Source organism: Nerophis lumbriciformis, linkage group LG23, assembly GCF_033978685.3.
Source record: "Nerophis lumbriciformis linkage group LG23, RoL_Nlum_v2.1, whole genome shotgun sequence".
NCBI classification, from domain to species: Eukaryota; Metazoa; Chordata; class Actinopteri; order Syngnathiformes; family Syngnathidae; genus Nerophis; species Nerophis lumbriciformis.
In genome coordinates this window covers 19,262,028-19,290,000 of record NC_084570.2, presented here as the reverse complement: position 1 = coordinate 19,290,000, position 27,973 = coordinate 19,262,028, and the positions used below count along the sequence as shown (strand labels likewise).

At 39.8% G+C, this 27,973-nt stretch overlaps 1 protein-coding gene across 3 annotated transcripts in view; it reads right to left on the bottom strand.

Annotated features, from left to right (window-relative positions):
- The window catches only part of LOC133622352 (gamma-aminobutyric acid receptor subunit gamma-3-like), a 257,275-nt gene extending 230,764 nt beyond the window's left edge, over positions 1–26,511 (bottom strand). The window contains exons 1-2 of one of the 3 annotated variants that reach the window (XM_061984991.1): positions 26,267–26,511; positions 25,960–26,114 (exon numbers count right to left, since the gene is read on the bottom strand). In XM_061984991.1, coding sequence (XP_061840975.1) covers positions 25,960–26,114; positions 26,267–26,322 — 211 coding nt within the window. In that variant the 5' untranslated portion in view covers positions 26,323–26,511. The remainder of the gene's footprint in view (positions 1–25,959; positions 26,115–26,266) is intronic. The other 2 variants (XM_061984992.2, XM_061984990.1) reach the window with 2 other exon arrangements.
- Positions 26,512–27,973: the final 1,462 nt, after the last annotated feature.

Sequence of the window (27,973 nt, the reverse complement as noted above, 5' to 3'; positions counted from 1 at the left end):
CTTCAAATCATCAAAATTAAATGAAATAAACATTTGAATGCATCAGTCTGTGTGCAATGAATAAATATAATGTACAAGTTACACCTTTTGAATGCAATTACTGAAATAAATCAAGTTTTTCAAAATATTCTAATTTACTGGCTTTTACCTGTATATATATATATTTTTATTTTTTTAATTTTATTTTTTTAAATGAATTTTGGCCAAATGGGGCGCATTTCAATTTCTTGCAGACTTGTTATTACATATGTTGGCCAGAGGTGGAGCACTTTTAAAACAGACAGTCAATTTGAAAAATCCCTCCTTTTTGGGACTACCCTAATTTTGATAGATTTCACCACCAGGGGTACAAACGAGACATTCTCTATTAGATGCAATGGTTTTCCGCATTGGGACCATGATTTATGTCCTAACTTGTTCACAGGTCCTCATATGGAAGATACTTTTCCTTGTTGATGTCTCAAGAAGGGTAGAAATACAAGAACACACACTGCGCCAGCTTAGTTAGAGTGGCTCATGATCAGACTCCAAAGTGAAAGAGACACTATAGGGACAGAAACCTTGTTTTAATCTGATGCCAACTGCTTGTTATCGGCTAAGGTAAGGCTCAACACTTGCTTGTCTTCACAGAAACCAACACGCCAACTCAGCGCTAATGACCTTGCCTTCTATCCCAGACGCAGACTATTGTTTTGCTGTGCCAGCGTGGAGCTAAGGAGACGCTTTTTACGACTTGAAAACGTCATTAGTCACAACGTAAATCCCAAATAAAAAGGGGATTTTGCTGAATTGAGCTAAAGCTCGAGTGATCAAGTCTGGGAGGGCTGGAACAATGAAAGCTGCAGACAAACTGGACGGGTCTGACAGGAAGGTGAAAATAAATGAAAAGTGAGATAAGATCTAAGCGACTGAGGGTCCTATGTGCTGTAAAATAAAAGCCAAAGACTAGGGGACAGGAAAGGTTGCTAATAAGCTGGATCACATAGTCATTTCACGACGCAGTAACAAAAACGTATCAAATAAAAAGGGCATAACTTGACCTTTATGACAATGTTAGTTCCTCCAAGTGCCAGGTTGCGTCGCTGCCTTATACACGATTCCTCCGTATGAACAATTCATGGGCAACGCGGAGATTTGTCAACTGGATCTTATCCAACATTCATCCCTCGTTATGCAGGCAGCGCCAAGGTGGGCTGGCAGGGTGCACACAGGCGACACTTGTCAGCAGCCTTTGCAGGCTGGAAGTTTTAGATCTCGCCACAGCAAGGACTGACTGAATATCCAAGTGTGCTTTTTCCATATCTCAGGTGGGTATGTTCAATCTGAAATGTTATATCGCCTGCCAGACTCACAATTTTACTAAAGCTAAAATATTACAACATGGCCAAAATCATTTCTATACAAATACTAAGCCGGTATTTTATAGATAAGGGCAAATAAACTATGGGAAAAAAAGTTGAGGTTAGTGCTAAATCTAAATGACCAACCTTTGATCTCCATTTTTAGTTAAGCACGATTATTCCACTCTCAACTTTTATTCTACTTTTTGGATAAAGCTCTACCCTACATGAGGTCAGAAGCTACTAGGAGTGCTAAAGACGGTCGATTCACATCCAAATTGCCTTTTTTATTTATTCCAAATTTTGAATTGATTCATAATTTTCGACAAGCAATTTAAAATTATGCATACATGCATACATACATACATACACACACCCACACACACATATACATAGAGTACAGGCCAAAAGTTTGGACACACCTTCTCATTCAATGCGTTTTCTTTATTTTCATGACTATTTACATTGTAGATTGTCACTGAAGGCATCAAAACTATGAATGAACACATGTGGAGTTATGTACTTAACAAAAAAATAACTGAAAACATGTTTTATATTCTAGTTTCTTCAATATAGCCACCCTTTGCTCTGATTACTGCTTTGCACACTCTTGACATTCAAGCACACGTGTGAAGTGAAAACCATTCTAGGTGACTACCTCTTGAAGCTCATTCAGAGAATGCCAAAAGTGTGCGAAAAAGTAATCAGAGCAGTTATTTCACCTTTTTTTGTTGAGTACATAACTCCACATGTGTTTGTTCATAGTTTTGATGCCTTCAGTGACAATCTACAATGTAAATAATCATGAAAATAAAGAAAACGCATTGAATGAGGAGTGTCCAAACTTTTGGCCACACACACACACACACACACACACACACACACACACACACACACACACACACACACACACACACACACACACACACACACTTTATTGGTTACGCATTTTTCATGTAAACAAATCTTAAAGTGCTACAGTACAAACCAGTATTTAAAACAATAGGTTGTATCCAGTCATGCGACTTTTGAACTAAAGTAAACAAAGTGGGGGGCCACCAAGCCAACATGGCAACTGTGCAGCAAACATACTGCGATCTGAGCACGCAAAGGGCCTATATCTTACCACTAAAAGCAGATACGAGCAAAAAACATAATCTAACCTGTGCAATGGAATCCATCCCTATAGGTTATCAAAATAAAGATTTGTCAAGTGATAAAGGATTATCCGTCGGTCGCATTCCCAAACATATCAAACTATCCAGACGTCATTCTACACAACAAAATGGTTGGAAACTTGTGTGTGTGGCTTTGTCAGTTTCCTCTTTTTTTCCCCTCAAAGGATGCTCACATACCTGAATTTTAACAAAGGCTTGATATATCTCACTTTGCATGTATTGCATTTATATCACATTAGTTTCGCATTTGAAGTTAAATTGCTGACATGAATGGACTTGTGCATGAGTTTCACCTGTATTGGTACTTTTTGAGCACATACAATACCGCACTAATAATGATAACAGGGATCATTTTGGTCGAGATTACCGTTTTTCTGTAGCTTAGCTACTTTTAGGGCTGCAACTAACGATTAATTTGATAATCGATTAATCTGTCGATTATTACTTCGATTAATCGATTAATAATAGGATAAAAGAGACAAACTACATTTCTATCCTTTCCAGTATTTTATTGGGGGGGGAAACAGCATAGTTATTTTGATTATTGTTTCTCATCTGTTTGTACATGTTGCAGTTTATAAATAAAGGTTTATTCAAAAAATATATATATATATTTTTTTTTTAATTAAAAAAAATTGCCTCTGCGCATGCGCATAGCATAAATCCAACGAATCGATGACTAAATTAATCGCCAACTATTTTTATAATCGATTTTAATCGATTAGTTGTTGCAGCCCTAGCTACTTTTAGACCCATTTAGCTAGGTAGCTTACATCAAAGCTACAAGCTACAAAGAAAATTTACTGTGAATCCAGGCAAAAAAAATATGGAGAAAATCCAATGACCTGGATGAATGAGAACATCCAAATGTACGGAGAAAATCCATGATGATTGGTTAGTGTTCGTATGATGAGTCACAATTGGCCAAGGATAGGGCGAAACATTACAGAATGGCCAATCAAGGCAAGATAAAGCAGGTCATCTAAACTAGTAGGCAAAATCATAACAGACATGTACTCATGTCACATGACGTCGAGGGATTCAGAGACAGGGGGACGCTTCAAGCTGACCACTCAAAAAAAAAAGAAACATACTAAAATGGCAGTGAGATTCTCTTCCGCAGATTAAATGTTTCCTTTAGTGATGAAGATGACGTGCAGGAAACCCAAAATAATGCGTGTCCTTGGCCATATTTAGACAAATGTATGCGTTTAGAGAAAACAATGCCCAAAACCTTAGTTTTTGGTTGTTTACTCTGTCAACCAAAACTGCTCTCTTCATCTCAGACGTCTAACAGAAATGTAGGAACACACATTAAGGTGAGTTGAGTTCATGAAAAGTTGTACTGCACATAAACATTACCAACTCTTCCCAAACAACACACAAGTCTAGACCCACAAGACTATAAAAACGGGACCCATAACCTCCCTGCTTGGTACTCAGCATCAAGGGTTGGAATTGGGGGTTAAATCACCAAAATGATTCCCAAGCGCGACCACCGCTGCTGCTTACTGCTGCTGCTTACTGCTCTCCTCACCTCCCAGGAGGTGGAACGCAGAGAGTAATTTCACCACACCAATTGTGTGTGTGACTATGAGTGGTACTTTAACTTTTAAGTCATTGTTGTTTTTGTTTTTTTGTCAAGATATAGATAGATGCTGTTTTTCTTACTGTTGGTGGAGAAAATGAATAACATTATAGGGGTGGGCCAAAGAAAAGGCAAACTAAATAAATAAATACAGTGGGGTGCGAGGACCCCAAGGGGTAGTTGTAGGGTGTCCCCAGTTAAATGACAGATAGTTAATAGTAATATTTGTACACTCTCAGTTACATTAACATTGATATCATACATGTGGGCCCATAGATAGAAATGCTGTTAAATGTAGCAAGCTACCTTTGAGCTTGCTACAATTCTCCGGGGATAGCTTCACATACATTTACTCGAGAGTTACTTAGCTTACTACATTTTCAAAAGTAGCTTGCCCATCACTGCATATGGTTACATCCCTGGGTATATCTGGGGGGTCTAGGTCCAAGGTAGATGATGTGGTCAGTGGTTTATTTATGTCATTTTTCAACCCTATATATTTTCCCTCACTGCAGCAACGACACAGTCGTCTGCCGCGCTTTTATTTTTATTTTTAGGCCTTTGCTGGAGTGTCTCGCCTGCAAACCCAAGGTCTTCATCAGCATGCACGGACGTAGATGTGTGTCAGGATTTAGGTGAACAGCACAGTCCCACTGGGCTGCAGCAAAACAAAACATCATCAAAAAAAAACAAAAAAACACTGTCGTGTTTACCCCGAAATGTGGAGTGGAGCAATTCCCCGGTGATGGCCACAGATCTGCCTAAATCTTTTTTCCGGAGTTGGGAAGGTGGTAAAATAACTGCTGGCCCAAATAGAAATGAACAGCCAATATTTCATGTACAGTGTCAACACTGGTCCCATCGAGCCACTTTTACCAGCTCAATTGTCTAGCTGTGTCTCATTTGGGCGCTGAATGAACGCAGACTCAGCCACCTGCAACAAGTGCTTGACAGCGATATTGTGCAAAAGACGTCTTGTAAGAAATATAGTGTCCCGACAGAAAGGCAGTCTGACACTTTTTTGGCAACGGCAGCCCTCAGTCTCAACACAAAAACACACATTTCATTACATCGCTCACCCCAACAGAAACAACACTTGCGTATGCACCAATCACAGTGAGCAAGTTGCATTCAAGAACCTCGGAATTCTGAACATCAGCATTACAACACAAAAAGGTGTGTGCACATTCTATGTTCTGCATTTCCGTTGTGATAATTATGACAATTTGCTGTGGATTTTATATCATATATTGGAATTTATTTAGTTATTTATGCATTTTATATCCAATATTGATATTGGATATCAGTCCAATATCAACAATATCAGTGCATTCATCTGAAGTGTCCAATATGAACGCTCCGATACAAGCAGTCCTGCAGCGTGTTTACGTGTGCAAAACTGCACAGCCAGTCAACATCTAAATGTCTTCCAATAAGCACACAAAGTTGGTCTTTTCTTCTGTTTTCGTCAAGTCATTAACAAAAAGGTAAACATGGTAGGCTACTAGGAGCTAGCAGCTACACAACAGCTAAGCACACAATAGCACACACACTAGACCAGGGGTCCCCAAACTTTTTGACTCGGGGGCCGCATTGGGTTAAAAAAAATTGGCCGGGGGCTGGGCTGTATGTAGATTATATATATATATATATATATATATATATATATATATACATATATCCATCCATCCATCCATCTTCTTCCGCTTATCCGAGGTCGGGTCGCGGGGGCATATAATATATATATATATATATATATATATATATATATATATATATATATATATATATACATACATACATATACATTGTCTTTTTATTCCAGCGAGTTAATCTGTTTTGTCATTTAACATCAATTAACATTAATGTTCATCAACATTTAACATTGTCACGTTATCGATGGGAAAATTCATTTTTAGACAATATGATTTGCCTGAGCGTCTAGGAGACACAGAGTAACAAGCGGTAGAAAATGGATTAGAAAGGAAAGATAAAAAATAATAATAATAATAAAAAAATTAAAATTAATTTTTGGTAATTTGGGACTTCCCATGGGCCGGATTTTGGATGCTGGGGGGCCGGATACGGCATGTGGGCCGTAGTTTGGGGACCCCTGCACTAGACAGTCCTTAATTGAACAATAGTGAAGTCTAAAACAGCACATTTCTCAATATAAACAAATATTAATTATAGTTGCATATTGTTTACACATACATTCTCCAAGGCAGAAGCGTAATAGAACGTATCCAGTAACAAATGTGTCCGCATCATTCAACTTACTGTGTCATTAGCTTGACTTAATTCAGTGCTTGCAAGTTATTTTGTTACGCCCCACCCTGGAAGAAGAATACATTTTGCACACCCGACCCCACTCTCCGCCACGAAAATAGCATCATTTGTTTATAAAATTGTTACAAGTACACCTGTGCAAAACATTTATCCTTAACATAAAAGTAAACAAAAAATAAATAGATCAACTGACAACAAAAAATAAATAATAAATAAATGATGAATGGGTTATACTTGTATAGCGCTTTTCTACCTTCAAGGTACTCAAAGCGCTTTGACAGTATTTCCACATTCACCCATTCACACACACATTCACACACACTGATGGCGGGAGCTGCCATGCAAGGCGCTAACCAGCACCCATCAGGAGCAAGGGTGAAATGTCTTGCCCAAGGACACAACGGACGTGACTAGGATGGTAGTACATTAACATTGTTTTTTAGTCTGTAACAGAATGTATTCAAAGTATATCAATTTGCCTGAAATTCTAAACAAAATGAAATTCCTATTTAAACTAGAAAAGAGGGACAAGCAGTATCAATCAATCAAAGTTTACTTATATAGCCCTAAATCACAAGTGTCTCAAAGGGCTGCACAAGCCACAACGACATGTTTTTTTTTAAATGTGAGAATCTTTGCCAACACATTTAAGTCAGGAGATGTTGGAGAGGGGGCGGAGATATATGTTGATAGGCTGTTTTGTGATGTCCTGCGATACTTGTCTTATGGTAATGAATTTGCAAATATGGACGTTATGTATTAGCATAAAATGCATGGCTGTAACTCGTGCTGAGTAGTTCTTTTATGTGGAATACCTTTTAGAAGGGCAGTCCGGGGGCTGGGGCTGCAAATTAGCCGATAAAAAAACATGTAAATATGATGTTATGGCATTGACTGTGATAAATGTGTATGTGCCTTCATCCCCGCCACTCAGCTTTATTTTTGTAGTTTTTAGGCTTTTATTTTGCAATATGTACATCAGTGACCGCTACCAGCCACCTGTTTTAAGTGACTTTCACCACAACCCAACATTCCAGATGGTGTATCCAGATCAGCAGCTCACCGCGTTTTGTTGTCGGCAATAAGGAAGGAGGCGTTGCGGGGGGACGAAAGAGAGGAACGAAGTCCGGTTACATACAGGTCTGGAACTAGAAGGTTAAACTTCTACCGAGTCTGTGACTTTGTAATGCTAGATCCTGCACGTATCGTGTGTATATTGGCAATAAAAGCCTTTTCTATTCTACATCATGGAAACAACTCCGCTACACAGATGTTTCAAGTTGAGGCTCGAGGCTATTAAAAGGTATGCTACGTGTGACATTGCGAATGTTATAGCTGATTATATAACTTACTCGTCCATTGCCAAACGCAGTAGGCGCTGATCCAATTAAAAGTAGTTTTAGGAAAATCATTCTTTATTCTGCCAGAGGACGGTGATTGTCTTACAGTAGGAGGCTAAGCTAGCTACACAACAACTCAAGCTAGCATTGCTTATCATATCATTCACGCATTTCTAACCTAATGTTAGTACCGTTACCGTTTCATTTTCTCCTCCATAGCCATATATCAGTGTTTTTCAACCTTTTTTGAGCCAAGTCACGATTTTTCATTGGAAAAAATCCCGAGGCACACCACTATCAGGCGATGTTAAGAAATGAGACTCAGTAGCCTATGTTGACAATTTAAAGTCGTTCTCATCAAATACCTGACGGGGTTGTTCGATATTACAAACCCGTTTCCATATGAGTTGGGAAATTGTGTTAGATGTAAATGTAAACGGAATACAATGATTTGCTAATAATTTTCAACCCACATTCAGTTGAATATGCTACAAAGACAACATATTTGATGTTCAAACAGATCAAAAACATTTTTTTTCTGCAAATAATCATTAACTTTAGAATTTAATACCAGCAACACGTGACAAAAAAGTTGGGAAAGGTGGCAAAAAATACTGATAAAGTTGAGGAATGCTCATCAAACACTTATTTGGAACATCCCACAGGTGAACAGGCAAATTGGGAACAGGTGGGTTCCTAAATGGGGATAAAAGTAGATTCCATGAAATGCTCAGTCATTCACAAACAAGGATGGGGCGAGGGTCACCACTTTGTCAACAAATGCGTGAGCAAATTGTTGAACAGTTTAAGAAAAACCTTTCTCAAGCAGCTATTGCAAGGAATTTAGGGATTTCACCATCTACGGTCCGTAATATCATCAAAGGGTTCAGAGAATCTGGGGAAATCACTTCACATAAGCAGCTAAGCCCGTGACCTTCGATCCCTCAGGCTGTACTGCATCAACAAGCGACATCAGTGTGTAAAGGATATTACCACATGGGCTCAGAAACACTTCAGAAACCCACTGTCAGTAACGACAGTTGGTCGCTACATCTGTAAGTGCAAGTTAAAACTCTCCTATGCAAGGCGAAAACCGTTTATCAACAACACCCAGAAACGCTGTCGGCTTCCTGGGCCTGAGCTCATCTAAGATGGACTGATACTAAGTGGAAAAGTGTTCTGTGGTCTGATGAGTCCACATTTCAAATTGTTTTTGGAAACTGTGAACGTTGTGTCCTCCGGACCAAAGAGGAAAAGAACCATTCGGATTGTTATAGGCGCAAAGTTGAAAAGCCAGCATCTGTGATGGTATGGGGGTGTATTAGTGCCCAAGACATGGGTAACTTACACATCTGTGAAGGCGCCATTAATGCTGAAAGGTACATACAGGTTTTGGAGCAACATATGTTGCCATCCAAGCAACGTTACCATGGACGCCCCTGCTTATTTCAGCAAGACAATGCCAAGCCACGTGTTACATCAACGTGGCTTCATAGTAAAAGAGTGTGGGTACTAGACAGGCCTGCCTGTAGTCCAGACCTGTCTCCCATTGAAAATGTGTGGCGCATTGTGAAGCCTAAAATACCACAACGGAGACCCCCGGACTGTTGAACAACTTAAGCTGTACATCAAGCAAGAATGGGAAAGAATTCCACCTGAGAAGCTTAAAAAATGTGTCTCCTCAGTTCCCAAACAGTTAATGCGTGTTGTTAAAAAGAAAGGCAATGTAACAGTGGTGAACATGCCCTTTCCCAACTACTTTGGCAAGTGTTGTAGCCATGAAATTCTAAGTTAATTATTATTTGCAAAAAAATAAAAGTTTATGAGTTTGAACATCAAATATGTTGTCTTTGTAGTGCATACAATTGAATATGGGTTGAAAAGGATTTGCAAATCATTGTATTCCATTTATATTTACATCTAACACAATTTCCCAACTCATATGGAAACGGGGTTTGTAATTCATACCACAATCATAATGGCATTTGGGACGGCGTGGCTCGGATGGTGGAGCAGCCGGGCCAGCAACTTGAGGGTTCTAGGTTATATGCCAGCTTCCGCCATCCTAATCATGGCCCACCTATCCCCCAGTGGCACCTACACTGGTGTATGAATGTGCAGGGCTCTCTTGAAAAAGAGATTCTTAATCTCAATGGGACCTTAAACATTAAAAACATAAAATAACCATCCATGCATCACTAATTCTCTTATCTCAAATTAGGCCCACAAAGCAATTATCTATCTGCTGCCACCTACTGATATGGAAGAGTATTACATGGGTACTCTGTTGATCATAAGACAGCACGGATGGCACATTATTTGGAGAATTTTTTGGAAAAATGGTTTGGAAAAAGTTAATTTTTTACAACAATTAGGTGACATTGCATAATTTCCCACGGCACATCAGTCAATATCTTACGGCACTAGTGCGCCACGGCACAGTGGTTAAAAAACACTGCCATAGATTATAGGCACCAAGCCCACCATTAAAAGTAGTTTTTCGGAAAATCCATCTTTTTCTGAAAGTTTGTGGGTGAAGCAGGATTCTTCTTAGCACACACTCGAAGCGACTTCTTCACGGTTAAAAGGCACAGTGTCGCAAAATAAAAATGTTAACCAGGCACTTTTTCAGATGAGACTGGAGGTTTGAATAGTGTCCTGTGTTGGCCAATACAACCAATAACAGCATTTTTTTTTTCTTCCAGTCGAATCTTGGCCATTTTGTCCTCTAAACTACAGATGCACGCGCATGAACTACAACTGGCGGACGCGTGCAAGGCAGTCTGGGTAGATTTTTGAATTTCCCTGAGGGAACCTCCCCAAGGGATTGATAAAGTTCATATCTATTGTATACCATATATGGTATAAAACGCTGACGATGTCCCCAATTGGTGACTGCACGTTTTAAAAAGGGACCATTTGGAGGAAGTAGGAAGGAAAGATTGTTTTATAAATATCTACGCCATGCCTCCACGCTTTGATTTCCCATTTTGGGGACTAATGCAGAACAGCAGGTACCAATAGGTAAGAACAGTTGGTTTTATTGATAGGGCCCCTTTAAAGATTCCAAAAGGGTCAATAATAAATATGTAAATGTTTTTCATACCTACTATTCTGTTTGACTAATTTCACTTGGTTAAAAACTTTTTCCAACATTCCACACTACAAAATAATGAATGAATGATTGGTGCTAATGTCACTATCGGCCAATACTCAAGGCTCCAATATCGGAAGTGAAAAAGGTGTATCAGGACACCCCTAATTTATATAATTGGAGTACCGTATTGGCGGTCCGATCCTCGGCTACATAAGCTGGTTCTTGGGACGTGGAACGTCACCTCGCTGGGGGGGAAGGAGCCTGAGCTAGTGCGTGAGGTGGAGAAGTTCCGGCTAGATATAGTCGGACTCACTTCGACGCACAGCAAGGGCTCTGGAACCAGTTCTCTTGAGAGGGGCTGGACTCTCTTCCACTCTGGCGTTGCCGGCAGCGAGAGGCGACGGGCTGGGGTGGCAATTCTTGTTGCCGCCCGGCTCAAAGCCTGCACGTTGGAGTTCAACCCGGTGGACGAGAGGGTAGCTTCCCTCCGCTTTCAGGTGGGGGGACGGGTCCTGACTGTTGTTTGCGCTTACGCGGCAAACGGCAGCTCAGAGTACCCACCCTTTTTGGATTCACTCGAGGAGTACTGGAGAGTGCTCCCCCGGGTGATTCCCTCGTTCTACTGGGGGACTTCAACGCTCATGTTGGCAGTGACAGTGAAACCTGGAGATATGTGATTGGGAAGAATGGCCGCCCGGATCTGAACCCGAGTGGTGTTTTGTTGTTGGACTTTTGTGCTCGTCACAGATTGTCGAAAACAAACACCATGTTCAAACATAAGGGTGTCCATATGTGCACTTGGCACCAGGACACCCTAGGCCGCAGTTCCATGATCGACTTTGTAGTTGTGTCATCGAATTTGCGGTCTCATGTTTTGGACACTCGGGTGAAGAGAGGGGCGGAGCTTTCTACCGATCACCACCTGGTGGTGAGTTGGCTGCGATGGTGGGGGAGGATGCCGGACAGACCTGGCAGGCCCAAACGCATTGTGAGGGTTTGCTGGGAACGCCTGGCAGAGTCTCCTGTCAGAGAGAGTTTCAATTCCCACCTCCAGAAGAACTTTGAACATGTCACGAGGGAGGCGCTGGACATTGAGTCCGAGAGGACGATGTTCCGTACCTCTGTTGTCGAGGCGGCCGATTGGAGCTGTGGCCGCAAGGCAGTTGGTGCCTGTCGTGGTGGTAATCCTAAAACGATGCCGTCAAGCTGAAGAAAGTCCTATCGGGCTCTTTTGGCTCATAGGACTCCGGAGGCACCAGACAGGTACCGACAGGCCAAGCAGTGTGCGGCTTCAGCGGTCGCGGAGGCAAAAACTCGGACATGGGAGGAGTTCGGGGAAGCCATGGAAAAAGACTTCCGGACGGCTTCGAAGCAATTGTGGACCACCATCCGCCGCCTCAGGAAGGGGAAGCAGTGCAGTGTCAACACCGTCTATGGTGGAGATGGTGCTCTGCTGACCTCGACTGCGGATGTTGTGGATCGGTGGAGAGAATACTTCGAAGACCTCCTCAATCCTACCAGCACGTCTTCCTATGAGGAAGCAGGGCCTGGGGAATCTGTGGTGGGCTCTTCTATTTCTGGGGATGAGGTTGCCGAGGTAGTTAAAAAGTTCCTCGGTGGCAAGGCCCCGGGGGTGGATGAGATCCGCCCAGAGTTCCTTAGGGCTCTGGATGTTGTGGGGCTGTCTTGGTTGACAAGACTCTGCAACATCGCGTGGACATCGGGGGCGGTACCTCTGGATTGGCAGACCGGGGTGGTGGTTCCTCTCTTTAAGAAGGGGAACCGGAGGGTGTGTTCCAACTATCGTGGGATCACACTCTTCAGCCTTCCCGGTAAGGTCTATTCAGGTGTACTGGAGAGGAGGCTACGCCGGATAGTCGAACCTCGGATTAAGGAGGAACAGTGTGGTTTTCGTCCTGGTCGTGGAACTGTAGACCAGCTCTATACTCTCGGCAGGGTCCTTGAGGGTGCATGGGAGTTTGCCCAATCAGTCTACATGTGCTTTGTGGACTTGGAGAAGGCATTCGACCGTGTACCCCGGGAAGTCCTGTGGGGAGTGCTCAGAGAGTATGGGGTAACGGACTGTCTTATTGTGGCAGTTCGCTCCCTGTATAACCAGTGTCAGAGCTTGGTCCGCATTGCCGCCAGTAAGTCGGACCCGTTTCAAGTGAGGGTTGGACTCCGCCAAGGCTGCCCTTTGTCACCGATTCTGTTCATAACCTTTATGGACAGAATTTCTAGGCGCAGTCAGGGCGTTGAGGGTATCTGGTTTGGTGGCTGCAGGATTAGGTCTCTGCTATTTGCAGATGATGTGGTCCTGATGGCTTCCTCTGGCCAAGATCTTCAGCTCTCACTGGATCGGTTCGCAGCCGAGTGTGAAGCGACTGGGATGGGAATCAGCACCTCCAAGTCCGAGTCCATGGTTCTCTCCCGGAAAAGGGAGATCTTACCCCAAGTGGAGGAGTTCAAGTACCTCTAAGTCTTGTTCACGAGTGGGGGAAGAGTGGATCGTGAGATCGACAGGCGGATCGGTGCGGCATCTTCAGTAATGCGGACGCTGTATCGATCCGTTGTGGTGAAGAAGGAGCTGAGCCGCAAGGCAAAGCTCTCGATTTACCAGTCGATCTACGTTCCCATCCTCACCTATGGTCATGAGCTTTGGGTCATGACCGAAAGGACAAGATCACGGGTACAAGCGGCCGAAATTAGTTTCCTCCGCCGGGTGGCGGGGCTCTCCCTTAGAGATAGGGTGAGCTCAAAGTAAAGCCGCTGCTCCTCCACATCGAGAGGAGCCAGATGAGGTGGTTCGGGCATCTGGTCAGGATGCCACCCGAACGCCTCCCTAGGAAGGTGTTTCGGGCACGTCCGACCGGTAGGAGGCCACGGGGAAGACCCAGGACACGCTGGGAAGACTATTTCTCCCGGCTGGCCTGGGAACGCCTCGGGATCCCCCGGGAGGAGCTGGACGAAGTGGCTGGGGAGAGGGAAGTCTGGGCTTCCCTGCTTAGGCTGCTTCCCCCACGACCCGACCTCGGATAAGCGGAAGAAGATGGATGGATGGATGGATGGAGTACCGTATTTTTCGGACAATAGGGCGCACCGGATTAAAAAGGCACACAGCCGATGCAACACTATCTTGTGGTCTACATAACATGTAATGGTGGTTCTTTGCATAGATTATGTTTTACAGACCATTTTCAAGTAGTTTTCTAAGAGTCTCTTCAGGATGCTCCGTTTTGTAGGCAGTCTTATTTACGTGGCTCACCTTGGACAGCGTCTTCTCCCCGTCATCTTTGTTGTAGCGGTGTAGCGTGCAAGGACGCGAGTGGAAGAAGTGTCAAAAGATGGAGCTAACTGTTTTAATGACTTTCAGACTTTACTTCAATCAATAACGGAGCAGCGTCTCCTCATCCGTGGCTCACTAGTGCAACATCAACGCCGGAAATGTGTCCCGTGAAAAAACGCCTGACCGGAACCCTCTAATAACTAAAGTTCCGTGGGTGAATTACTGTATGTAAACCCACTACAATTTTTAGCGCTTTAATAGCTAGTCTACTGACAGATATAAGTAAGAACTTTACGCTACTTTATATTAGAAATGGCAACAGCGGAAGATGAATGCCACATAAGAAGATAGAAAAAAAGAAGAAGCTTATGACTACGGTGTCGGCGCGGACGTGCGCACATTTTCAGGACTTATGCAGATCCCAAATACACATCAGCAGATACCAGAAAGTAAGAATAGTTGGTTTTGCATAATATTGCGAAACAAAAACTCCAGATAATATGTCTGCTAAAAGGTGCCGTTTTCAGGTCCTTAAACACGCACCATTATAATACTCCTATGTTTAATGCACAGACAATCCATCAAGCGGTGCAGCTTCATAGTTTACAAAAGTCGTACTACAAACATTTTGACCGATTTTTGAGAGCCCTGTGTAATGTGCTATATTCTCAATGGAACATATAAAGTTTTGGTGTTGTTTATTGGCGTCATCCTGCAGTTTACACATATCTCTTATGTGTGACTGCCATCTACGGGTCACACTTATTACACCATGTACCAAAAAAAATTGCTTCGAGGTCAATAAGCACAACCAGAAGTATGCCGTACATTAGGCACACCGGGTTATAAGGCGCACTGTCGATTTTTGAGAAAATGAAAAGGATTTTAAGTGCGCCTTATAGTCCGAAAAATACGGTATTTAACTACCATTCTGTTTAACTTTCTTTTTTTTTTTTTTTACGGGGTCAAAGTGCAAACGATAGCCATCCCCAATCCTAAACTTCAGTTGTCCTCACAACGTTTTTCACTCCACATGAGCTGCATTGTTGACCCGCATTAATCACAAATGCAACAATCAGCACATAACGCGGCACAGTGGCATCACGGAGAAACAGCACAGAGGTGGTGCTGTTTTAAGCATCTGTGTCACGTGCGCAACACATCGCCCACACACTTAACCCAGGAGACCGACTTCACACTTGTCACCTCTCACAATCATGCCTTTGCACTACAGAAAAGACCCACTAGGAAGCGTTTGGATGATTAGCGACCATCCATCCCGCCTCTCTAAAGAGGGACGTTCTTCTCTAAGGAGCTTGCAAATTGATTGCGCCAGAATTAATGTGGGGGCAATCAAAGAAAGTGTGGTCACCAGATGTACACTTCACAGATTAAAAAGTCAGGTGCTGCACAAAAAAAAAAAAAAAAAAATTTAAATAAATAAAAAAAGTACAACAACCACCATTTTACAATGCTGCAGGTTTCCCAGCGCAATTCCCAAATCGTATCCGCCGAGCGAGAGGAAAATGTGGATGTGTCCATCAGCGAGGACGTATGGAGCAGTCAAACACAGCCATGAATGCAACACAGGAAATGAAAGTGACAGTAATATGATGCGCTCGGTCACAATAAACACAAGTGCATGTGAATCCTTTATCGGTTTCTAATTACCTAGTGTTTAAAATGTCACATTTAGTGTTGATCCAATTCAGTTCTCATTGCGGCACAGACGCTCTGTTGACTAAAGGCTGCATTGGTTCCAAACACTGGCATACTGCCACATGCCAGTCTCCATTTTTGACCATAGCTCCAAAATTGGGACTCTATTTGAAACAAGTCAAATAAAAGGTGTGTTCCAATCCGATATTAACTATCCAAGGAGCAAAAACGAAAAACAAGTATCAGTAGGTATGGGTACTAATTCCCAGGTACCGGGAATCAATACCGGTACTCAACGGTACCAATTTTCAGTACTTGTGTGTGTGTGTTAATAAATATTACCGTACTTTCCGGACAATAGAGCCCACCGATATAGCCGCACCCACTAAATTTTGGGGGAAAAAAATATGTTTCCATATATTAGCCGCACCAGAATATGAGCCGCAGATATATACGTTGTGAAATGAGTTACTTACACAGAAAGATTTTGGAAATGATTATTTACATACCTTAATTGTTTCCAAAGAGTGTCTGTAACACGGCAGTTAAACGGAGATCAAACAAAACAGAAGTCATTGTCATGGACCCTCTAGCTGCGGAAGCTAGCTCTTCAAACAGCTAAACCTGCGGTCGGCAACCCGCGGATCTTTAGCGCCGCCATAGTTTCAAAAATGTATTAAGATGGAAAAAGATGGAGGGGAAATATATTTTTTGTTTTAATATGGTTTCTGTAGGAGGACAAACATGACACAAACATTCCTAATTGTTAGAAAGCCCACTATGTATATTGAACATGCTTCACTGATGAGTATTTGGCAAGTGCCATTTTGTCCTAATTTCAGCGGTCCTTGAACTCCCCATAGTTTGTTTACATGTGCAACTTTCTCCGACGCTGCCACAGAAAGACTTATTTTATGCCACTCCTTTGTCTCTTTTTGTCCACTAAACGTTTTATGCTGTGCGTCAATGCACAAAGCTGTTATTATTGACTTGTGTAGAGCGCTAATCAGGCATATTTGGTCAATGCATAACCGCAAGCTAATCGATGCTAACATGCTATTTAGACTAGCTGTATGTACATATTGTATCATTATGTCTCGTTTGTAGGTATATTTGAGTTCATTTAATTTCCTTTACCTCTGTCCAATGTGTATTTTAATTTATATTTGCATGTCTCATGACACATTATCTGTCTGTAATATTGGCTGGATTTCTCATAGTTGTTTGTGTGCCATGTTGTTCCAGACCACAGCAAAGGTTACCCAGCTTGCAAAGATTCTAATAAATCAATTTAACTTGGACACACACATCTATACTTTTGGCCATTCTAAGCCAGTAATTTCCAGGAGTTATGTCATCCTCTGAGAAGCCTCCATTTTACTCATGTTTTCCAATGTCATAAAAATGTGTAGAATAAATATTACATTTCAACATTTCTGTCATCAAAGTTTTGCATCAGCCTGCGACACAGCTACACTAGCCTATTATCAAAACGACTAATATAGACACATCATGAATTGTCTTCATTATAACACTTAAAGGCGTTTAATTTTTGCGGCTTCAGACGGATTTGTTTTTTTTTTTTTTGGTCCAATATGGCTCTTTCAACATTTTGGGTTGCCAATCCTTGAGCTAAACAGACAACTTCACAGTGACTTTTGGTAAATTGACTGAGGAATTTGTGAAACTCAAACAACACAAAAAGAATGCCATTGCAAGTTAATACTGACACAGACATGAATTAGCATTATAAACAAATGGCAAAAACGCTAACTGCATTACATTACAATACCACGTACAAATATGCATTTAAAAAAATTACTAAACAGACATGCGACGGTTTAGTAAGTATGAATAGTTAGTTATATTGTAAAACGTACAAACATTGCTTGGAGTGATGAATGAAGAAACCATACGAGTAAAAACGCTTTGGACGACAAGCAAACGAAACGGCACTTGTGCTTCCGGTTTAATGCACTAAAAAGGAAATACTGTAGACGTTCAACCCGCAGCATCTGCTGTGAGCGAACTCGTCCATAGCACAAATAATAACACACCTTTTCAGTGTCCCTGCTTGTGTTTCATGAAAAATATTTGTTAAATACAAAACATTATAGCAGTCAGCGAAGGAAAAATCCATCAATTAGCTGCACCAATTTATAAAGCGCAGCGTAGGAAAAAAGTAGCAGCTTATAAATACGGTAATTGTTTTTGATAGTTTTTTTTTATTTATTTAAAAATGAGCTGATGATTACTGCTGTCTAGTTGATACAGCTTGTTTTATTATCAGCTTATCATTTTCAAGCATGATATTTAGTTGCAGTTACAGGTGCAAGTCCAAGATGTTAGATGGCAGTAGTCAGTACTGTATAGTTTAGGGTGTTTTTTAGGTTTATGTTGCGACCTAAAAAGTGTTCGTACTGTAAGTATTGTACTTATTACGCACCATCTGTTTGATTGTAACGCGCATCTTAGAAAATTTGGAGGTGTTGAAATCTCCATGTAAAATGGCCAATGTAAAATGGCTAATGCTAATCAGTAGCATGACAATAGCAAAGCAAATGTATATTAGCATCAATTTAGCACATTTTTGGAGCCTTCCTTTACTTACGTTAGAGCGGAAAGGCAGTTACTTTGTTGGCATTGAAAATTGCAACATTACCTAGAGGTCGTTTGGCCGAGTTTGCTCTCAGTGCTGCTGGAGTGACCGCCAAGTGCCGAATTAGGAAGAGTCGGCTTATCGGCAACCAGGCGTGAAGTCAAGCGCAACCCAGGTACCATAACATGGCACCATTGGATTTTACATGAATCAGTGCCCAATAGGACCGGTGGCGTTTGGTCGGTGCCAAAAAAGGTACCGGATTCTGTAACCAATCCTAAGTAGCAGATGATATCAACTTGCATCTAAACGATCTGATACATGTGCTCCGATACAAGCAGTCCTGCAGCGCTTCTACTTTACCGTATTTTCCGCACTATAAGGCGCACCTAAAAACCACACATTTTCTCAAAAGCTGACAGTGCGCCTTATAACCCGGTGCGCTTTATTACGATTCATTTTCATAAAGTTTCGATCTCGCAACTTTGGTAAACAGTCGCCATCTTTTTTCCCGGTAGAACAGGAAGCGCTTCTTCTTCTACGCAAGCAACCGCCAAGGAAAGCACCCGCCCCCATAGAACAGGAAGCGCTTCTTCTTCTACTGTAAGCAACCACCCGCCCCCGGAAGAAGAAGAAAAAACGCGCGGATATCACCGTACGTTTCATTTCCTGTTTACATCTGTAAAGACCACAAAATGGCTCCTACTAAGCGACAAGGATCCGGTTCATAAAAAGACGCAATCTCTCCATCCGCACACGGATTACTACCGTATTTCACAGCAACTGATATTCCTGTGAACCGCACTGTGGAACGGGAGCACGTACGGTGAATATTCGCACCACAGGGAATGAGAAGTCATCCTTCACTGTGGTTCTAGCTTGCCATGCTAACTTCCACCCATGGTGATATTCAAAAGGAAGACCTTGCCAAAAGAGACCTTTCCAGCCGGCGTCATCATAAAAGCTAACTCGAAGGGATGGATGGATGAAGAAAAGATGAGCGAGTGGTTAAGGGAAGTTTACGCGAAGAGGCCGGGTGGCTTTTTTCACACAGCTCCGAAAGCGAACACACCTTCACTAAGACGGGCAGACAGCGCCGGACGACATACGCCAACATTTGCCAGTGGATCGTAAATGCCTGGGCAGATATTTCGGTCACAACTGTGGTCCGAGCTTTCCGGAAGGCAGGATTCACAGAACAACAGCGACACTGACTCCGATGACTTCGACGAGACGGAACCGGCCATTTTGGATACCACGCTTGCGCAACTTTTCAATTCGGACACCGAAGACGAAGAATTCGAAGGATTTACGAATGAAGAATAACTTCAGAAGGTGAGCGCTATGTTTATTTTGTGTGTTGTGACATTAACGTTCGAGCAACATTATGTTGCTATTGCTCTACACCATTTTGAATTTTACTATGTTTGTGATTGCACATTTGCGTACATTTTGGGACAGAGTTGTTAGAACGCTGGTTTTCAATATATTATTAAAGTTTGACTGAACTATCTGACTGTTTTTTTGACATTCCCTTTAGCGCAGCGTAGGCGCGGCTTATAATCCGGGGCGGCTTATTGGTGGACAAAGTTATGAAATATGTAATTCATTGAAGGTGCGGCTAATAATCCGGTGCGCCTTATAGTGCGGAAAATACGGTACTAACTGGACAGCCAGTCAACATCTAAATGTCCTCCAATAAGCACACTAAGTTGGACTTTTCTTCTATTTTAGTCAAGTCATTTACAAAAAAAATAAACATGCTAGGCTATAGACTACTAGGAGCTAGCAGCTACACAACAGCTAAGCACACAATAGATATCCTTAATTGAACAATATTGTTGTCTAAAACATGAAATTTGTCAACATAAACCATTTTTAAATAACTACAGTTGCATATTACGTACACATACAAAGTCTCCAAGGCAGAAGCATATTAGAAAGTATCCAGTAACAAATGTGTCTGCATCATTCAACTTACCGCATCAATAACACAACTTAATAAATTATTGTGGCCACTTGGTGTTGCCAAAGAAAAAAAAACACCACTCCACCTCAACTTAAAGACAGGATAACAAACAGGTTAGTCTTTTTCATACGGACCATTGTTCTCTAAGGAATTTTACTTAAACATTTTCTAACGTTCCACAGTACAGCATAAAAGTATGTACAGTGTTCTTTGCGTTATTGCGAGGGTTATGTTCCGGACCCCCACGTGGTATGTGAATTTCCACGTGGTAGGGACGCCATTTATTATAAACAAATGCTAACGACGCTAGCTGCATTACATTATGATAGCACGTACAATTTGTATAGATATTATATGCATTTAACACCTTTATAAGCTCTCCACGCAGCGGCTATGTTTTTTTTTTGCCTTATTCCTGTGAGAATCCTGCATATGACTAAAGCATTGAGGAGTGGGAGTCGGTTAATTAATCCATGACGAGCTGCGAAAACCACCAGGCGCATGTAGCATCTGTGAGCAAATAATACTGTATCATCTCTTTCTCTTTCGGACATACCAGCTCGGTGGTCCATTCTTCACACGTTCTTCGCTCACACTTCAAGTGAGGGATGAGGCAAAAACGAACCCAAAATAAAGTATGTTTCTTCCAAGTCGCATTATCACTGGAGGACTATAGGAAAACGAATGGCTAAACATGCTACACACACACACACCGAGCAGGGCGACACAAGGCAACTTCAATGTAAAGTAGGGGTGATCGATCCGGATGTCGATACTATTGATAACTAGTATAATATCAGTATATAAACAATACTAAAGTGATTATAGCTTCTTTTTCGTTGAAAAATATATCATTTTTTTGGCGTCTTGTGTTATTGTTTACAAAGTCTCTCTGGACAAAGGAAGGCTTTAAGGGCCAAACCCTAAATGATTTAAAATTAAGCCAATTATAGTTTATGCTTTTGTTTAGTTATTATGCATGAATCACTTTATTTTGTTAAAAAAAAAGGTTCCTTATTAGCGCTGTGAATCTTTTGGCACCACAAGTTTAGATTCTTGGGGGTAACGATTCAATTCAGAATCGATTCTTGATTCAAAGCGATTGATTGAAAATGTATACTTTTTAATAATATTGGGTGCCAGTTCTATGATTTTCTATGGGTCCTCCATAATATAAACAGCTGTGTTAAATTTCTACATTACTTACAGGAAAACTTTTTTTTTTAATCAAAATTTTACCCGAACATTTCATAAAGTCAAATACAAATAAAGCAACAAGAGAAGTATCCAACACTTTTCTTTTCTAGTAAATCTATACAGCAGATATAAATAAAATATAAAATATGCAATTTTTTCCTCAAAATGTGGAATATTTGATGTGAAGTAATTGGAGCCTTAAATAGGTCAATAATTCTTAAGTCATTACTTTTGAGCAATGATGTTTTAAAAAAATCCCACTAAAAATGTTTAGAAAAAAAAAAAAAAGGCAAAACATGCTATCTTTTCCTCAAAAAAATTTGAATATTTGATGTGAAGTAACGAGAGCCTTAAATAGGTAAATATTTCATAACACCACTGATTTTAAGTCACTTTTTAGCAACGACAGTTAAAAAAAATCCCACTAAAATTGTTCTAAAAATATTTATATGGCAAAACAAAATATGCAATTTTTTCCTCAAAATGTGGAATATTTGATGTGAAGTAATTGGAGCCTAAAATAGGTCAATAATTCATAACGCCACTGATTTTAAGTAATTACTTTTGAGCAATGACAGTTAAAAAAAAAATCCCACTAAAATTGTTCTAAAAATATTTATACGGCAAATACAAAATATGCCATATTTTCTTTAAGAAATGTGGAATATTTGATGTGAAGTAATTAGAGCCTTATATAGGTCAATAATTCATAACAACACTAATTATAAGTCATTATTTTTCAGCAATAACAGTTTAAAAAAATCCCACTGAAATTGTTCTAAAAATATTTGTGTGGTAAACACAAAATATGCAATTTTTTCCTAAAAAAATTTGGAATATTTGATGTGAAGTAATTGGAGCCTTAAATAAGTCAATAATTCATAATGTCGCCGATTGTAAGTCATTACTTTTGAGCAATGATGGTTAAAAAAAAATCCCAGTAAAATTGTTTAAAAAAAAATATTTATACGGCAAAATATGCTATCTTTTCCTCAAAAAAATTGAATATTTGATGTGAAGTAATTAGAGGTTATATAGGTCAATAATTCATAACACCACTGATTTTAAGTCATTTTTGAGCAATGACAGTTAAAAAAATCCCAATAAAAATGTTCTAAAAATATTAATATGGCAAACACAAAATATGCAATTTTTTCCTAAAAATTTGGAATATTTGATGTGAAGTAATTGGAGCCTTAAATAGGTCAATACTTCATAACGTCGCCGATTGTACGTCATTACTTTTGAGCAATGACAGTTAAAAAAAATCCCACTGAAATTGTTCTAAAAATATTTATGTGGTAAACACAAAATATGCAATTTTTTTCCTCAAAAAATTTGGAATTTTTATGTGAAGTAATTGGAGTCTTAAATAGGTCAATAATTCATAATGTCGCCGATTGTAAGTCATTACTTTTGAGCAATGATGGTTTAAAAAAAAAATCCCACTAAAACTGTTTAAAAAAAAATATTTATTTGGCAAAATATGCTATCTTTTCCTCAAAAAATGTGGAATATTTGATGTGAAGTAACTAGAGCCTTATACAGGTCAATATTTCATAACACCACTGATTTTACGTCACTTTTGAGCAACGACAGTTAAAAAAAATGCCACTAAAATTGTTCTAAAAATATTCATATGGCAAACACAAAATAAGCTATTTTTTCCCTTTAAAAAATTTGGAATATTTGATGTGAAGTAATTGGAGCCTTAAATAGGTCAATAATTCATAACGTCGCCGATTGTACGTCATTACTTTTGAGCAATAACAGTTTAAAAAAATCCCACTGAAATTGTTCTAAAAATATTTATGTGGTAAACACAAAATATGCAATTTTTTCCTAAAAAAATTTGGAATATTTGATGTGAAGTAATTGGAGCCTTAAATAGGTCAGTAATTCATAAGGTCACCGATTGTAAGTCATTACTTTTGAGCAATGATGGTTAAAAAAAAATCCCACTAAAAATGTTTAGAAAAAAGAAAATTATGGCAGAATATGCTCTTTTCCTCAAAAAATTTGGAATATTTGATGTGAAGTAACTAGAGCCTTAAATAGGTAAATAATTCATAACACCACTGATTTTAAGTCACTTTTGAGCAACGACAGTTAAAAAAAATCCCACTGAAATTGTTCTAAAAATATTAATATGGCAAACACAAAATATGCTATCTTTTCCTCAAAAAATGTGGAATATTTGATGTGAAGTAATTGGAGCCTTAAATAGGTCAATAATTCATAAGGTCGCCGATTGTACGTCATTACTTTTGAGCAATGATGGTTAAAAAAAAAATCCCACTAAAAATGAATTTTAAAAAATTATAATTTATATGGTAAAATATGCTATCTTTTCCTCAAAAATTTGAAGTAACTATAGCCTTAAATAGGTCAATAATACATAACACCACTGATTTTAAGTCATTACATTTGAGTAATGACAGTTAAACAAAAAATCCCACTAAAATTGTTCTAAAAATATTTATATGGCAAATACAAAATATGCCATATTTTCTTTAAGAAATGTGGAATATTTGATGTGAAGTAATTAGAGCCTTATATAGCTCAATAATTCATAACACCACTGATTTTAAGTCACCTTTGAGCAGCGACAGATTAAAAACATCCCACTGAAATAGTTCTAAAAAAAATGTATGTAGTAAACAATATATATGCTATTTTTTCCTCAAAAAATGTGGAATATTTGATGTGAAGTATTCAGAGCCTTAAGTAGGTCAAAAATTAATAACGCCGCCGATTGTACGTCATTATTTTTGAGCAATGACAGTTAAAAAAAAAATCCCACTGAAATTGTTTAAAAAAAAAAAAAAATTATATTGCAAAGTATGCTATCTTTTCCTCAAAAAAATGTAATATTTGATGTGAGGTAACTAGATGATGTGAGGTAACTAGAGCTTTATTATATAGGTCAATAATTCACAACACCACTGATTTTAAGTCACTTTTGCGCAATGACAGTTTAAAAAAATCCCACTAAAATTGTTCTAAAAATATTAATATGGCAAACACAAAATATGCATTTTTTTCCTCAAAATGTGGAATATTTGATGTGAAGTAATTGGAGCCTTAAATAGGTCAATAATTCATAACGTCGCCGATTGTACGTCATTACTTTTGGGCAATGACAGTTAAAAAAAACAAAACACTAAAAATGTTTCTAAAACAATATTTATATGGCAAAATATGCTATCTTTTCCTCAAAAAAATGGAATATTTGATGTGAGGTAACTAGAGCCTTATTATATTGGTCAATAATTCATAACACCACTGATTTTAAGTCACTTTTGAGCAACGACAGTTTTAAAAAATCCCACTAAAATTGTGCTAAAATATTAATATAGCAAACACAAAATATGCATTTTTTTCCTCAAAATGTGGAATATTTTATGTGAAGTAATTGGAGCCTTAAATAGGTCAATAATACATAATGTCGGCTATTGTATGTCATTATTTTTGAGCAATGACAGTTAAAAAAAAATCCCAATAAAATTGTTTTTTTTTTAAAAATATCTATATGGCAAAATATGCTATCTTTTCCTCAAAAAATGTGGAATATTTGATGTGAAGTAATTGGAGCCTTATATAGGTCAATAATTCATTACACCACTGGTTTTAAGTCACTTTTGAGCAACGACAGTTTAAAAAAATCCCACTAAAATTGTTCTAAAAATATTAATATGGCAAACACAAAATATGCTATTTTTTCCTCAAAATGTGGAATATTTGATGTGAAGTAATTGGAGCCTTAAAAAGGTCAATAATTCATAATGTCGGCTATTGTATGTCATTATTTTTGAGCAATGACAGTTAAAAAAAAATCCCACTAAAATTGTTTTTTTTTTTAAATATCTATCTGGCAAAATATGCTATCTTTTCCTCAAAAAATGTGGAATATTTGATGTGAAGTAATTGGAGCCTTATATAGGTCAATAAGTCATAACGTCGCCAATTGTACGTCATTACTTTTGAGCAATGACAGTTAAAAAAAAAAAATCCCACTAAAATTGTTTTAAAAACAAAAATGTATGGAAAAATATGCAATTTTTTGCTCAAAATGTTTTGAATATTTGATGAAGTAATTAATTCACAACTTAGATTTTTGATTCATTATTATTTTTTGAGCAATTACAGTTTAAGAAGAAAAGAAAAAAAGCCTGCACGGCAGCTTTTTGTCATTAAATTGCAACTTTTTTTTGTTACATTCCACCTGCATGCCCTTTTTGTTCCATTTATGCTTTTAGTCTTTTTCAGATGTGCTGCGAACCGTTAGACGCGGGCCACAAATGGCCCCCGGGGGCCGCACTTTGGACACCACTGTTTCCCCGAGTACAGATCCACCAATTTTTGCTTGAATAAATAGTGAGGAAACCACACGGACCATAGGAACTTTGACACTTACCCCCAATATCCGGTCGGAGGGTCCGGTCATAGCCTTTGAGCAGACCGTTGAGAATCCGCGTGGCGTCCTCTTGGTGTGACCTCGGGGCCAACATCTGGCTGACATTGGCGTCGTGGAGCTCCTCATCATCGTCCCCGCGTGGCAGCTGCTTCGGACTACAACACAACACAACACGGTAACACAACCGCCATGTATCCTTGTTTTTCTTGGGGGAAATCAATTCCAATGAGCATGAATCAACTTTTAACAAGAAGAAAAAAACATTTTAAATGAAAAGGTGCGCAGGTGTGAATAAGAAGCAACTCACCGAGCACGGTGGACGAGAAGAAGTAAGAAGAAGATGTCTCCCCACTTGATTGTCATTTTCGCCACGCAACGACGCGTCCAGTTTTTGTTTTTTCCCTTCCTTAGGCTTTTCCGAGTGGATGGAGATCCCGACGATGCTCCACTGCTGCTGGGGAAAAAGTCACTCGGATGTGTGTGTGTGTGTGTGTGTGTGTGTGGCTATCAACTTCCTCATCCGCCCACGCGCTTTCCCGCGCGCGCCATTAGCGCCCCGACCACAGCTGGGTCCAGGGGGCGCCTCTCGAGCGCGCGCGGCACGTGCATAAGGGGGCGTGGTCTCCCCAGACAATCGATCGATGATGATCAATCAACTGTGTGCGTGTGCGTGTGTGTGTCTCCCCGTCTCGCGTGACTCACTCGCCACAAAAGCAGTGCGTGTCGTGCACTTGCTGTTGGAATGTTTTATTCGCGCCATTTGTATGGGATTTAAGCAAGCGGGCTTTTATTTTGAAAAGGTCCGTCATCAGCGCATATTACATGTTTACAGTGAAATGATGACGTTGGCGTTTTCGCAAGTCACATTCAGTCAGATCGCTTGTGTTCAACTTCCTGCGCAAACACAAACACGCAGCGAGCTGAGAGGCTTCACTGCCCCCCGGAGGACAAACGTGGTATTGAACACAAGCCCTGAGATCGAATTATTGAAGTGTTATTAAATGACAAAAAGTTGTGCTCCTCAATTATTATTTTTTTAAATCTTTAATGAAGTTATGTACCTTGTTGTGTTTTTAGGTCTTAGACGCATAAAAGTAGGATTTAAATAGTTTTTTTTTTTTTTTTTGGCTTTGTTTATGTTTGTTGTTAGTATGCCCTATTAAAAAAATACCAAAAAATAAAAAGAATTTATTGTAAAAAAAAAATAACTTTTTGTGTTTCGACCAGGGGAGGACTCACCAAAGCAGGGGAACATGCTTTATCAGTATCATGCACAACAAAACATGCTCATTGTCGCCATTAATCCTGACGTCTTTATTTATTTATTTTAATTTTTTTTAAATACATCAAATTGTTCTATTAATTTTGGATTTATATATTGTGAACATGAGTAATTGGAGATGATCAATTTGAATGTATTGTTACTTATTGACATACTTGCCAACCTTTAGACCTCCGAATTCGGGAGTTTGGGAGGGGGGGGGAGTTGAGGGGGCGGGGTTTGGTGGTAGCGGGGGTGTATATTGTAGCTCGGAAGAGTTATGTCTGCAAGGGATTCTGGGTATTTGTTGTGTTGTGTTTATGTTGTGTTACGGTGCGGATGTTCTCCCGAAATGTGTTTGTCATTCTTGTTTGGTGTGGGTATTTGTAACAGTGTTAAAGTTGTCTATACGGCCACCCTCAGTGTGACCTGTATGGCTGTTGACCAAGTATGTCTTGCAGTCACTTACATGTGTATGCAGAAGCCGCATACAACATGTGACTGGGTCGGCACGCTGTTTGTATGGTGAAAAAGCGGACGCGACGACAGGTTGAAGAGGACGCTAAAGGCAGTGCCATCACGGCATGCCCATAATATTGTTGTGCGGGTGAAATTCGGGAGAAATTTTGGAGACTGGTTGTCCCGGGAGATTTTCTGAAATTCGGGAGTCTCCCGGGAAAATCGGGAGGGTTGGCAAATATGCTTATTGAGTTTATTTAATTTTATTTTTCAGTAACAAATGTCTCAAGTCCG